Source organism: Monopterus albus, unplaced genomic scaffold (genome assembly GCF_001952655.1).
Source record: "Monopterus albus unplaced genomic scaffold, M_albus_1.0 scaffold31.1, whole genome shotgun sequence".
NCBI lineage: Eukaryota > Metazoa > Chordata > Actinopteri > Synbranchiformes > Synbranchidae > Monopterus > Monopterus albus.
This window is the reverse complement of record NW_018127911.1, coordinates 191293-205423: the sequence shown is the minus strand read 5'-3', so window position 1 is coordinate 205423 and position 14131 is coordinate 191293. Positions and strand designations below refer to the sequence as shown.

The following is a 14131-nucleotide window of genomic DNA, read 5'->3' as shown; positions in this document are numbered from 1 at the left end:
TTCTTTTTTAATAAATCTGCAAAAATGTCAAAAATTCTGTGTTTTTCTGTCAATATGGGGTGCTGTGTGTACATTAATGAGGAAAAAAATGAACTTAAATGATTTTAGCATATGGCTGCAATATAACAAAGAGTGAAAAATTTAAGGGGGTCTGAATACTTTCCGTACCCACTGTACATAAAAGGTAAATGAACTAGAAAACTAAAAAAGCTTCAGCGGCTCATTGTGGTAGTATCTTCCACAGTGTGCTTTTGCAGTATGTAAAACTGCATATGAGGCAAACATCAAGACAATGATTTTTTTTTTATGTGACTAAACTCTGTTGGTTCGTCTGAGATAACTAAAGCATGTTTCTCAAATCTTTTACCAACATCAAGATATAATGTGCTTGTTATGTTATTGTGTAGCCTTAAAAAAGCAAATGGGTTGTTTAAGTGAGAATTTAAATTTAGAAAATGCACCTTTAAATTGCTTGATGACAATCACACAACAGTGACACCTAATGTGAGTAACTGTCCCTTAGCTCACCAGTCAATTGTTGCCACTTGTGTTGTTTGCTGCGGACAGTTTTTCCCTGTGTCGACACAGCCTGTAATGGGCTCTAGGCAGTATTTACTACATGACCAATCAACCTTGCTTATCTGTTTAATAGTGCTGTAAGCTTACCATACAACTAAAAGCATGCATTTTCTTTACTGGTTATCATGGACATGGGCTGCATATAAACAGTTTCTAATAAAAATTCAGTATGTCCAATAACAGCATGTCTGCAAAACAAGACAAGTCCGCAAACAAATGGAAAAAAGGCGGAGTGAGTCATCTGCAATTCACTTTCAAGATGAAAAAGTGATGTGATTTAGTCTGGGAACTGGGAGGATGATTTCTTTTCCTCTCTCAGACAGAAAAAAATCACCCTGCAAACCTCAGGGAACTCAGCAAAGTGTGACTAAGCACCAAACAAATGAGGAAAGGCTTGCACTGAGCAGCCAATCCTAAAACACAGACTGTTAACATTCAGCAACATAATGGTGCAGCAGACATAAATATTGTTAGAAGTAATCCGTTGGATTCTTTTTGCCATCTTCAGTGCTATAGTGGGCTCAATGCTGAGCTATTTTGTACCAAACTTGCAGAAAACAGAAATCAGTGTTTGGAAATGCTATGGCTAAAAGAAAAAAATTAAATGGCTGCTACCTAATGCATAGATAGGAAGCTTTGGGAAAAGGTTAATTAAGACCGCAATGCCTAAAATAACAGAATTAGATATGCACGCATGCTAACAAGGATTGCTGACAAAAGGCCTGCTTTGACCGCAGGTGTGTGTTCGCTTAGCAAGTCAGACAGATGGGTCAGCAGTTAAGGAGGCTGTATTTAAGAAGACAGGCATGAAGCACGGCAAAACTCACTCTCCTTTTCTCTGTTGTGTGCTGGCAGCCTCCAAATGGTGACAAATTCAATATAGAGCCCCATCTTTCACTGTCCTGTTTGGTGCTGACAAAACGGGGCTTGGTAGGGGAAGGGCAAGAGAGGGAGGAGAGAGTCAAACAAATTAATAGATGAATGCTTGAGCCAAAGGCAGAAGGTGAAAGATGGGGGTGAGCAAGTGTTAAGATCCTTCATTACCGCCAAGTAGGGATGTGACGAGATCTCGTGATATTAAAACGTGGCAATATTTCTCGTTGAGGCAAAAGCTATCTCGCAATATCAGTACATAACAGAACCAGAGCAGAGTGTGATGGCAAAGTGAAGTACGTTCACAATCTGGAAAAAAAACACAACTCCCTGCTGTGTTTTAATGCACAGGGCTGTGTTGGTAAGGGGGTGAGAGGTTGCAGGGGGAGTGTTGTAGGCGTGTACAATATGGCCAACACGAGTGGCTTGATGATGTCACCGTCGTGTGGGGTGAGGCGAGGGTGAAAATAGCACAGAAGGACACACGCAGCTTCAGTCAGAAGTTCACGCATATTTATAAAGGTATTTACTTTACTTCTTGGACCAACATATTAATGTGGATAAGCAGAACAATGAAAAACAACTCATAAGCCATGTGCCATTTCTACCACACTCAGTGAGGCCTTCAGCCTACCTCCTTGTTCAGAATTATTTATGGTAAGGAAGCCTGAATGAGTTTGGGGTTTTTGTTATGGACATAGTACTGGAACAGATTTTAAGCTGCACTGTTAATGAGACAATGTCTGTAACCACTATGCTATCACACCAACCAGAGAATAACACTGTCTGAGTGAGAGACAGAAAGAACGGGGGAGAAAGATGGGACTGGCAGGAACAGCCTGCCTTATTGGCCAAGCTGTTCTCTTTCACTTTCCTCTGTGTGCGGTGTTGCACTGTCGATTTGTCAACTCGGTTTAGCAGTGCAGAATGGACCACCCTTCTTTATCAGACTGTGTAGCAAGATGCTCCCTGGAGCACTGGGTTGAGAGGAGGGAGGACTGCTGGAGCCTGGACTACTGGTTCTTAAATTACAAGTGGCCACACGGGTAAAGTAGGAAGGCCGAAAATGAGAAAGACCAAGAAGAAGGGAGATGTACTCCTGCAAAATGGCACCTCATAAATCTGACATGCAGCCAAGTAGAGAGAAAGCAGGAGGAAAGGGCACGCACGCGCACGCACACACACACACACAAGCAGTAACACACAAGAAAAGCGAGGAAGGACTGAACAAGAAAATGAAGTGGAATGTAAAGGAAAGAGACAAGGGGGGAGGTTCTTACAAAGGACATTATAGTTGGGCTCCCGTCCACATCCAACCCATGCCCTGATAATTTCATGCTCAGCAGCCCACAGGCAAAGAGGCAGTTTGCGTCAATGGAAGGATGCGAGGGTGCGGTTAGTGTCGGTAACAGATGGTGCGCAGCAGAGAACCAGGCGCTGCTTTTATATTTTGATATGATCTATTACTTCATCCCTTCAGAGAAGCAAACAGCCAGAGCAAGAAAACTGCAAAGTTGCTGCTGAATCACACATCGGATCAAACCTCCTCAAGTGGAGTGTCCTGCATTTGCCTCAAGAGTGTTTGTGTGATCATGACGATGTTGGAGGAGCATTAGGGGAAGGTTTCCATATGTGTTCTTTTACTTTGAAATTTCACAAGCAGAAGCTAGTGTTGCTACTGACAACTGCCAGAATTTAGAGATGATACTTAAATGTTCAAGTTTTGGCCCTGATCCCAATCAATTTGCCTATACCACGTTAAAACTGGTACTTAGCTGCACAGTGCCCACACTGACTTGAGTAGTCCTACACTCAAATTATTAACACACCAATGTTACAAGTAAGTATCCTTAATGCCTTGAGGCTTTTCCTTTATACTTTTCCAGATCATTGCAAAAGATTATCAAAAGAAAAACTGCAACAAAAGACTTTTCACATGTGCAAGAATGCCTTTCAGATTTTACTACATACATTTTAACACTGTTGTCTCCATCTTGCCTTACCAGGGTAGCCATCTTGCCGTAGTCCACCCAACGCAGGGTGGCAAAGTTTGTGGACTCTGCACAGTTGAAGCCATGGTTGAATCCGGCATGGTAGCCATAAGGAAAGGTTATCATAAACTCCCCTTCATTTTGAGTTATCTGTTCACAGAAAGCCAAAAAAACACAAAAAAAGAAACAGATTTACAAATTTAGGGGTATAACATACTGCAATGCTAAAAAAGAAAGCTGCAATTACCACCCCTGTTTCCATGAACCTAATTCCAGCTGAACCCCCATCAAATTCACCTGGGGAAAAAAATCCCTGGCCAAATTTATGGGTCCACTGCAGCATCAAACCCAAGACAGAAAACTCTGCACAGTAACTGGCTGAATAAAAACAAATCACTGTGGTGCAGTGGTAAGCACTATGACTTCACAGAGAAGGTTCTGGGTTCGAACCTCACAGCCAACTGGAACCTTTCTGTGTAGAGCTGCATGCTCTCCTAGAGCCTGTGTAGGTATCCTCCAATTACTTCAGCTTCCTCCCACAGTCCAAAGACATACAGGTTAGATTAACTGGTGACTCTGTCTCTATGGGTCAGGCCTGTGGCCAAGCTGCTTTTTTGCACACATCAGCTTTCTTTTTTCTTCTACTTAAGAAGTTGTAGTTAAAATGCTAAAATGATAAAATTCTCTATGTGCATGCAGGCCCTTTGCGTTTTTCAGATTTATGATCTATTAATTACTTCCATCTGTGGCTCTGTGATTTTTAAGAAGAAGCGGAGAGTTCAGTTCCTTAGTATCAACTTTTCTCAAAACTTTTCTGACTTGCAGGCAAAGCTAATTCAGCCTAACATGACTGCTGCTCTGAGAGTTTAATGTCTTCCCATCCTCAGTCTGAGGATGTTTAAAAATGTGAGGACAAGTTAAGCACATTCTTTTTTTAATGCATTGCTCCAAAACCTAAGCCCTATATATCTGGTTGTGGAGCTCAACTTCTTTGTGAAACCTGGATCCAGGCAATCAAGAGACACATCAAGTCAGACAAGGTGAGAGGAATGAGCAGAAAAACACGGGTAGAGGCTGAGAGCAGGATATAAACTTCCTGAACTAATGCCAGTGGTGCAGATAGCAAACATCTTTTTGCTCTTGCAAAAATGAAAGAAGACAGTTTTATTTTTACACATGAATCAAGAGAGGTACTGTAGGTGTGTAACAGGTAACATGTTCACTGTGATAATGACATCCTGGGGGGGTGTAAAGATTGATTAAAAGGGATGGGTGAGGGGAAACTCTTTGGTGCCTGATCTGTACCAGTTTTTAATTCAATTTGCTATTAATTTTTGCTCTTTGTGATGCTTCATCATGCTTGCTGAATAGAACAAAACAGAAAGGTAAAAAAAGCCAACTAATTTCCTAAAACAGATACAAGACGAGATCATTACTCATACTGTATTATTATTATTATTATTACAGCCCATAATAAATGTGATATTTGCGTCAAAGCTGAGCCACTATGTTGTCATCAATCATTCAAAATAAACCCACTTCTGCATATCACGCAAGGCCCACTTCTATTATCACAGCATACGGGGTGCAGAGCATGCGATTTCAATTCTCTTTTTCAAACAATATATATTTTTATACTGGAAAATGTGCAAGATAATTTTATCACTTGCTCATTTAAGTATTAAGACAGACACTTGGATTAGCAGTCAACATTGCCTGGGATAACACTGAATGATGAGTAATGATGTGTCAACACATTTTAAGGTAGGAAAGTGACTCTAGCTTTATGCACTGTACTGGCTGAAGAGACAACAGCTTCTAACAACAACACAAAGAATGTTATTTGTACTGAGACCAAACTGAACCTTATCTTCTCATGGGGACCAGTAAAATGTTTAATTATGTCATGCAGCATGGACCAGTTGCCACTCACCCTGTCGAATGGAATTCCGTATTTCTTTAGAATGGATGGAGATATCAGCGTCATCTTGTGGCGAAGGAAAGCATCACAGCCTTGGGAACTGCCAGGGAAGAAGCCTGTAGAGGGTGATAGTGAGCACAGTGGGCATTCAGGGCGTTTCACTGACGATCCAGATATACAGTTTATGAGAGAAACTCAAATTATCTGATAAAACCATGAATAACTACAACAATACCAGAGGCACCAGCAAGGCATGAGGACACATCTATAAATATATTCTGTAATGCAATAACCTGATTATTATCAAATACTGTTTATCAAACAAACAGCTTGCTTCAAATAAAATTGTAGCAGTTGTCCCTGAAAGCCTTTAATAATCCTAACTGCCTGGTCCCACAATCCACTGGTGTAATGATACTCAGCCCTGTGGCTGCTGCCTGATAAATGGCACAGGTGAACACCTATGCCTGCGCCTGGGTAAAGCAGGCATTCTGAAGATGACTTTTAATGACAGAAGTTCCTGAATCTTGTTGTGTCTCCAGTTAGATATTTTTGTTAGCATCTTCACTGTAAATGACCAAATGACAATTTTTCCTTTACCATTGGGTGCTTGTATTCTTTCTTTTGCACCAGTCACATGATGCCATCAACACTCACTAGCTCAGTGTGAATACTCTGGACTATGAGATGCTCTATTCTCACATGGGCTCACTGCGGCTCCCTCAGGTTTTACACAGGCTTTGTACTAGGGAGCTGGGTAAAGTCCACTTAATGCCTGGGTCAGCTAGCTTGGACATTTGTGTTCTCACATACAGGTCCTCTGGGTAATGTCTACATAATTTCAGAGTTTCAGCACATGTCTGAAAAGGGTTTTTGATAGACTGTTATAAAAAAAAAAAAAAAAAAAAAAAAGGATATTCCACTTATTCTAAGTCTAGTACTTAGAATTTTGGTCTGATGTGGAACACTCACACAGGGCCTTTCTCTGAGACTGAATATTTTTGTGCAAAAATTAACAAACCTAAATTTGTTTTTACCACAATAGTCTTGAATACTTACTGTAAGGCAAAATAATCATGTCTACATTTACATGCTGCATCAGTCTAATTACTATCAGTTAATTTGCTGTAATTATCAGTAATTGTATTAGACTACAATGCTATGGCTACTTAGTTTAAAATTTTGATGAATAATGTTTTATATTGGTATAATGCAGATCTAAGAGTTTTTGGCAGTTTTAGAAGAGGGCTTATTTGGAAGGTAAGAATTTGAAGAATGCCATACAAATACTGCCAATTAAACGGGTTGCTCCAGCAGAATGTAGCTGTGTTGATTATATGATTGTTAATTCCCTAACTTGGAAAAGGAAATCTGACTCCACTGACATGGATGTAAATTAATTTACTGCCTAAAGTGTAGAATAATCACATTAACGCTGTGCATGTAAGTACATTCTTTGTGCGCTTCCAGGTTGGATTTCAGGGGGAAACCTGATGGGTTGCATTATGGCACAAAGGAAGGCACAAAACAAACTGGGTGCTTTTACTTTTCTCTTATCCCAGTCAGTGCAACCAAAGAGAAAACATTTGGCTGAAGAATATCTGCTTTGCAGTTGTGAAACAAATGTGTGTATTGGAACTGTGCTAACTGTAAGAAGCTGCAGCACTAACGATGTTGAAAGACAAAAACTACTATTTATTTTATGCATGGTCTTATTTGTGTAGTGAGATAATTAGCCCAAGAACAATATAACAATATAATGTAGCCTAATCTTTTAATTGCTGATGGCTCTGCCCCTAAGGTTGCTAATAAAACAATTTGCAGTGGCAGTATTTTACAAGACCACTAAAGCTGTGCATTGTGCAAACTAGGGCTGCATATCGATACTGATCTCTCAGTTTGATTTCAGTTTCAATTCTTAGAATGTGTATCCAGTTTGTTTGCCCTGATTGTTTCTGCAAGATGTATCCAAGACCATCTCAACAGTATTTGTACCAGAAGGTAGGACGGGTCGTCTCCTAACCGAAAGATTAGCAACTCGATTCCCGGCTTGTCTAGTCCACATGTCGAAGTGTCCTTGAGCAAGACACTGAACCCCCAGTTCACATTTCACTAATTTCACTGGCAAATATAGCAAGCTATTTATTATCTGTGTTATTTTTCAACTTTGATTAACCTCATTGTGCTTTTTGTAACGACTCAGACATTTTTTTTTAAAAGCACATCAAGCAGCCCAAACGGAACTATTTATAAGTAACCACTGCATACATGTATCATTTAGCACAGATTTTTGTTTAATAAGAAAAGACTCAAAAATCAATCTTGGGAATTTATACTAAATAGTTCAAATAAGGACTGCAATTAGTTGGAAAATCAATATTTTTATTGCAAACATGTGACTGCAATTACTACTAATATAATAAACAAAAGGCAAACTTACACAGCTACTGAAACTGCAGTGTTACCTTATTTATTACAAAGCCATACCACCTACTTGAAAACACAGACTGCGTTGAGATGGTAACATAGGCTAATCCTCTGAAATTTTGGGTTTTCAAAGCCCCAACTCTCTCTCTCAGACTCAATTTTACTCTTAGAGACAAAGAGACCCAGACGGCCTCTGCATAATCAAAAGCAAGAATTCCTCCTCCATCACTCACTCTCCCAATGTTTACTGTCTGTAACCACTAGTGCCTCAAAGGGGGCTCCATCCAAGCCTCCACCCAGTTAAACTTTAATGTGACTGATAGTATAATTGGCACACACTTCATCCTTCATTTTCACTGCATTGTTTCAGCCTCTGTTTCACCCTACAAAGCGTAAGAGGGAGAGAGGGCCTCTATTCTCTCATCGCCTGCCTGCTTGTTGGAGCTGATAAAGGTGAATAATGTGCCGACAGAGTCTGGGTATTAATCCCCATTAAAATGCAGCTGGCTCTCTGAGCTCTCCGCAGGGTAATATTAACTTAAAGTCTTCATTCAATCCTTTTGAGTTTGGAAATTAAGTTCCTGCCTCCAACCCTGCACCCTCCCCTCCCATTCCATCCCCACACCACAAAAAGTCTGAAGCCATGACGGAAATAATGCGGAGATGAGGAGTGATAAGTGCAGCAGCTATCGCTGTGTCAAATGTTCAGAGAGGGGTTTTCAAGTAACAAGACCATTGTCCTAGCCCCATTAGGCATTCCTATTACACTCATAACAGTCTTTATAGGACCTCGTAAACAGTTGGCCGCCTGTGCTGACGATGGATTTGATAGGTCAGCGGGTGCTTGTTAAATAACATTGGCACTGTTTTCCTCCCACCGCCACCTGCTTGCATACGAACAGAGGAAGGCTGCAATGTGACTGTGACTGAGAGCTGAATACTGACATGAAGAATGATAAGGAATGCATGTATTTCAGGATTAGATAAGGTTGGGTTTTATAGCATTTTATCAAAGCTATGATTCCAGTATTGAATTCACTTATCTTATCTAAACACCTCTGAATTCCTTATCAAATCTCATTGAAAATCATCATAGGCATAGCAGCAAACGTGATATCAAGTCAATGTCTCAATTTACTGGCAAATCCACATGAAACTGAGTCACAGTTAACTGCATGCTATGAGTTGCACCTGTGATTCCCTGCTTTTCATATACAGTATTTCATGCCACAGTCTTGAACGACTAATGTAGTTACATATGAAGTATAGCTTATCTCTGACAATCAAAATAGCACATTTTAACGTAAATTGAACTAATTCAGGTGTTTCATGTTACAGGGACAGCGCTGTTTATTTCCTTTTTTTGTTGTTGATTGAGGTCAGAACGTGGGATATCAAAGTTTGTCAACCAGTGAATACATGTGAAACATTTTCTGTGCATGGCTCACAGCATGCACACTCTGTTCACTATGAGTACCATGTCAGTCGAACAAGAAACTGCAGAAAGGTCATTTATTGCGAGTATTAAAGGGTTCTTAGTAGTGTTGTGTATGTTGTGTTTAAGCAGAATGAGGCAAGGGAGAGATGGAGGGAGAACCAATAAATGTGCTTAGACTGCGTGCTAGGGTGTACTCTGTGCAGGCAGCATGTGTATGGTTTTATGGTGTGTGCTGAACAGAATGAAGCACTTGCTCCATCACTTATATTGACAACATAAAGAAACAAAACCAAGACAGGGTGTGTGTTGAAAGCATCGTCAGGGTCTCACCTTGTGCGAGCCTCTCCAGCCTTTTGCCGTGCTCAGGTGGGACGGCATACCTGCAGACAGGTTAGAAACAAGGTGATCAGTTTAGTGAATGATTAGCCTATTATTACAGGTTTGTTACCAGCTTCTTGCCAAAAGGGCACATGTTTAAAAACCACAGCACCATCATTAAAACAAGCTGTATCACACCTTGTTCTCTAACCTGTTTAGTTGCATTTGCTAAACCTTTCTCAAATATTCCTAGTAAGTAAGTAAAACTGCTGAATATGAACACTGCTATTATTTCTCTTATGCATTTTCTCCTTAGAACCCACACCAAGCAATACTTAAGAGTCTTCCCATGAAGGTAGAGGCAGCACAATAGTACATGAAATCAATGCAAAGACACAAGCAGTCATAAATTTATGCTAGGCATGGAAACTGAGGCAAAGATGCATCTTTGTTCTGACTCAAGCTAAAAGCTACAGCTCATGTCTCTATATTCTCTAAATTTGCTGTTTTGGACAAAAAAAAAAAAAAAAAAAACAAATCAGTACAGTGATCAGGTTTGCATGAATAACAAGGAAACAAATCTCTTACTCAGAACAAATTCTCTTAAGAATTAAAGCTGACATAACACTATCAATCACAAAAAACTGCACTAAACAATAATGTAGAACAACTTATAAATTAAGGGGAGAAGAAGAGCAAACAGGAAGAGTGGTGAAAAGATAAAATGATCAATGAAGGGCAGGACTTTAGGCCTTAGCACTTAACCATTTTAAAAATTGAAATTAGCCATGGCATACACCCTGTTGTCAGTTCTACTTTGCTACTCTTTTCTTACTGTATACAGCAGCCCTATGGCCCTGGTTCTATGTTCCACCATAGGTAGAATGAGGTATGAATATTACCTTGAAGTGTTTGTACTGTTAATATACAAGGTGGGCACCGGCAGAGTAGAATATTTATCATTAGACAAATGTCAAATGCTACATTTAGAAAACATGTTTATTTGTAAAACTAAGTGGGAGGAGGTCATCAACGCTCAAATCAGTTCATTTGTGAAGTTATTACAACACTGTTTATTACTGCAATTATTTGCTCTGGATTCTCAAAGCCTCCAGGGGTGGGGTGGTGGGGGCTATTGAACACATCCACACCTCTCCTTTCTTGCTCAAGCCTCAACAACCACATGGATATTTGAAACGAAGAAGAAGAAGAAGAAGAAGGAGGAGAAAATGAGAACGAAAGAAAAAGCCTGAGAAATGGTGAGAGGCTACAACACTTAAGGAGACAGAAAGAGGATGAGTATAAGCACAAGACAGAGAGAGGGGGGGCAGAGAGATAAAAATAATACACAGAAAGAAAGTAAAAGCCAAAGTCAGTTTCAGTCATAGGAGCCAAGACATGATGCCACACTGCCACCTGTAGGTGAAAGCTTAGAACTTCAGAGAGAGCCTGGATTCACACAGCTCTTCAACGCTGGAGGCTTGTGACCAAAGTCCTTCATGCCATTAGAGGGCAAGGGACATGCACTGAAATTTAGAGTTATAATTGGTCTATGTCAGTGAATAGACTTATAGTTAACTACACTCTGCATCCTTGCCATGGTTTTAAGACCATATTCTCTTTGTCTGAAGTTTTAATTTGTGCATTTTATGCTTGAAGATAAACGATAATGACTAGGACAATAAAATGAGTCGGGTTATAGGATTAAAGCTGTAATTGGTCCTATGGTTTCAAACAACAACAGACAAAGTATGGTTCACTTTCTGGTTCAGAGGTAACTGAAAACTTTGCATATATATCCAACTTTTAGCCTGACCTTGGGTTCTAGGGTTCCATAACCAACTTCACGTTGTAACTGCCATACAGGCATTCTCATGAGCGTGACCAGGTACTCTGACTTTGTCTCCACATGCATCACTGTGCCTTACTTACTTTTTGGATACTGCATCTAAACCTGTCAACTGCCACAATAAATACCATACAAATCACCCTGCTTCATTGTTATTGTCATTTCTGCTGTTGTGTTAACTAAACATCTGCCTCAAAGCTGTTTTGTGTCCTGTAATGTGCACTGTAAGCACTTATTTGTATGAGTAACGTGTACAATTTCTATGGCTATGCAGCTAAAAACAAATTTAACAATGTCTTGAACAAACTAAACTCCCACTGCGACCATCACCGTCATGTTAGGTCTTAGGCTATGTTGGCCCTCAGCCACATCAGGGAGATAAAACAAGGCAGGTGGTTAAGCAATGTGTGTTACAGTGTTTGTGATTATCTAGTCTAGTCTAAACATGTCAGGGATCTACCTCTGTAATGAAGATGAACTGATAATGGTCTCCACATCCAACCCGCATTAAAACAGCAAGTATATTCATTTCCTAAAACATTCAAGTATTTGCCCATGGGAAACATCACGTCTCAGAGTTTACTCTGTAGATGTGCACACGTTTCACAGTAGCCAACACCAGAGAAGATACCTCAGATTACCCCCTCTATCCTAGCATCAAACTAAACAAATCAGCCAGTCAGCGTGTCTCCTCCTTTTCCCTCCTTTTTAAGGCCACTGTTGCCATGGCAGCAACACGTCTGTCACTCCGGCAGCGGAGAGAAAAATACACAAATAAAACAACACACAGCAAATGATGGCTTGAACTTTTCCACTTCTCTGAGGAACAGTATGATTTATGTATGGTGGGACAACACTCCTGGCAGGTGGGATTAAGATGTAATGAGAGCGTGAGAAGTGGCACAGCGTTTTTCAACTTTACAGACATGTACAATTCATGTACATTCTTCTTTTCAGTGAAATGCAGGGCCATATCTTCTAAAAAACAACACTGCTAGATGCACTTAAAAAAAAAAACTTTCTTCTAACACCTGATATATTAGGACCTTTATGTGACAACAGTGTAAATCAATTGTCTTTACAAACACGTTAATTTCAATTTAACTAGCTGTTTCCTAAATCACAGATGAAAGGTGGTTTGTTTTAATGCACCGCAGATAGACAGCACGCTGTGATTCTCTACTGTAGCAGTAGTCGGTAGATAAAATGTCAGTAGAATGGTTTGTCTAAAAATGTATATTTATTTAATCAAAGGGGTGAACAAAGAATGTGAATGTTACTGATTTTCATTAATAAATTGAGCTAGAGACAAAAACCTTTCAGTTATTTCTGTTTCTCTGTCATAACAATCACTGAATTAAATAAGCTTAACAGCTCTTCATAGTTTTCTACATACCTCATTAAAAATATTTTTGTTATGCATATTTCTGCTGGCATATGTATGTGCAACTACACATGTAACAGAGGGGTAAATTTTGACCAGAGGAAAGCTCCTTGCAACAGCTCTCAGAGGGTCTTACTAAAAACAACAACCAGGGAACCTGTAATTGCTGCAAACTCCAAGTCAAAGCCCAGAACTCCTCACTGTCAAACAAGAATGTTACAAAACCACTGGGCTACAGGCGAGGTTTGGGATAAATTCATAATAAACTCCTCCCTTACTAGCAAGTTGCAGTGGGGCTACGCTTTGAAATATCCCTTTCAACTCCTCACATGGTTTGAGGTTAATCTTTTGGCTGACAGCAGATCCACCGGTGTGTGGTGGGGTAGAGGGGTGATTGAGATGGTTTCAGCAATGACAATAACAAGAAAGAGAATGATGTGGGGATAAAAACAGAGAGCAAGTGACTGCTAAAGCAAAGATCTTTTACACATTGTGTGTGTGTGTGTGCTCGTATAGCAATACACTGTGAGGACCAGTCTGAGTTTTATACCATGGGTGTAAGGACATTTTGGCTTCCTGACACACCGTCAAAAAGCAGTTTGAAGATTAAGACTTGGTTTTAGGGTTAAGGGTAGAATTGGGTTTAGGTTGGAGGTAGAGCTGGAGTTAGGCTTTTGGTTATGAGGGGTAAGGTAAGGGGATAGAGAACACACTGTGTCAATGTCCTCACAAAAATAGCTTTACAAACATGTGCGTGCACATCTCACTAACAGTCGTTATGGAGGGGTCTGACATTGATGGAAGCAGAGTTGCAGGGGAAATAGAGTTAATTTCACAAACGGCTGCACTATGAAAGGAGTGAAAGAGAAAGCGAGAGAGTGTGTGTGTTTTAAAGGGGCGTGCTCTGTTTTACAGCCTGTAATTACCCCAACACACGTGTAAAAGATTCCATTTCAGAAAAAAATGAAGGTGGGAAGGCTTGGTGAGCACCTAGAGTCACAGACAATAAAAGGGAAAGAATTAGACAAAAGCAAGAAAAGAGCAGAAGGAAGAAATGCATTTTTAAAAAAAGCTAATGAATGGTGCACATTGATCTGAGAGTGAACCAAGTCTTAAATGATGGGGATTATGGTAAACGCAAAATAAACTGAAGTAGGAAGGCGAAGAAAAGAAGCACAAAAGTAGGGCTGGTTTGCTGTGTCGATGCAGACTCAGGATAATCAGGTGTCATTTAAAAAGCCATACAGGCAGTGTGACATAAACAATATTGACAGTGAGCTGAGCCGCTCTCAGTGAGGGATGTGAAAACAAGACAGACAGATGATTTTAATGAGATCGCATCACAGAGAGC

At 40.1% G+C, this 14131-nt stretch overlaps 1 protein-coding gene across 1 annotated transcript in view; it reads right to left on the bottom strand.

The window, feature by feature from the left end:
- kdm4b (lysine (K)-specific demethylase 4B) overlaps nt 1-14131 on the bottom strand; it is a 48182-nt gene that overhangs the window by 25114 nt on the left and 8937 nt on the right. The window contains exons 6-8 of the mRNA XM_020596726.1: nt 9560-9609; nt 5377-5480; nt 3456-3593 (exon numbers count right to left, since the gene is read on the bottom strand). Coding sequence (XP_020452382.1) covers nt 3456-3593; nt 5377-5480; nt 9560-9609 — 292 coding nt within the window. The remainder of the gene's footprint in view (nt 1-3455; nt 3594-5376; nt 5481-9559; nt 9610-14131) is intronic.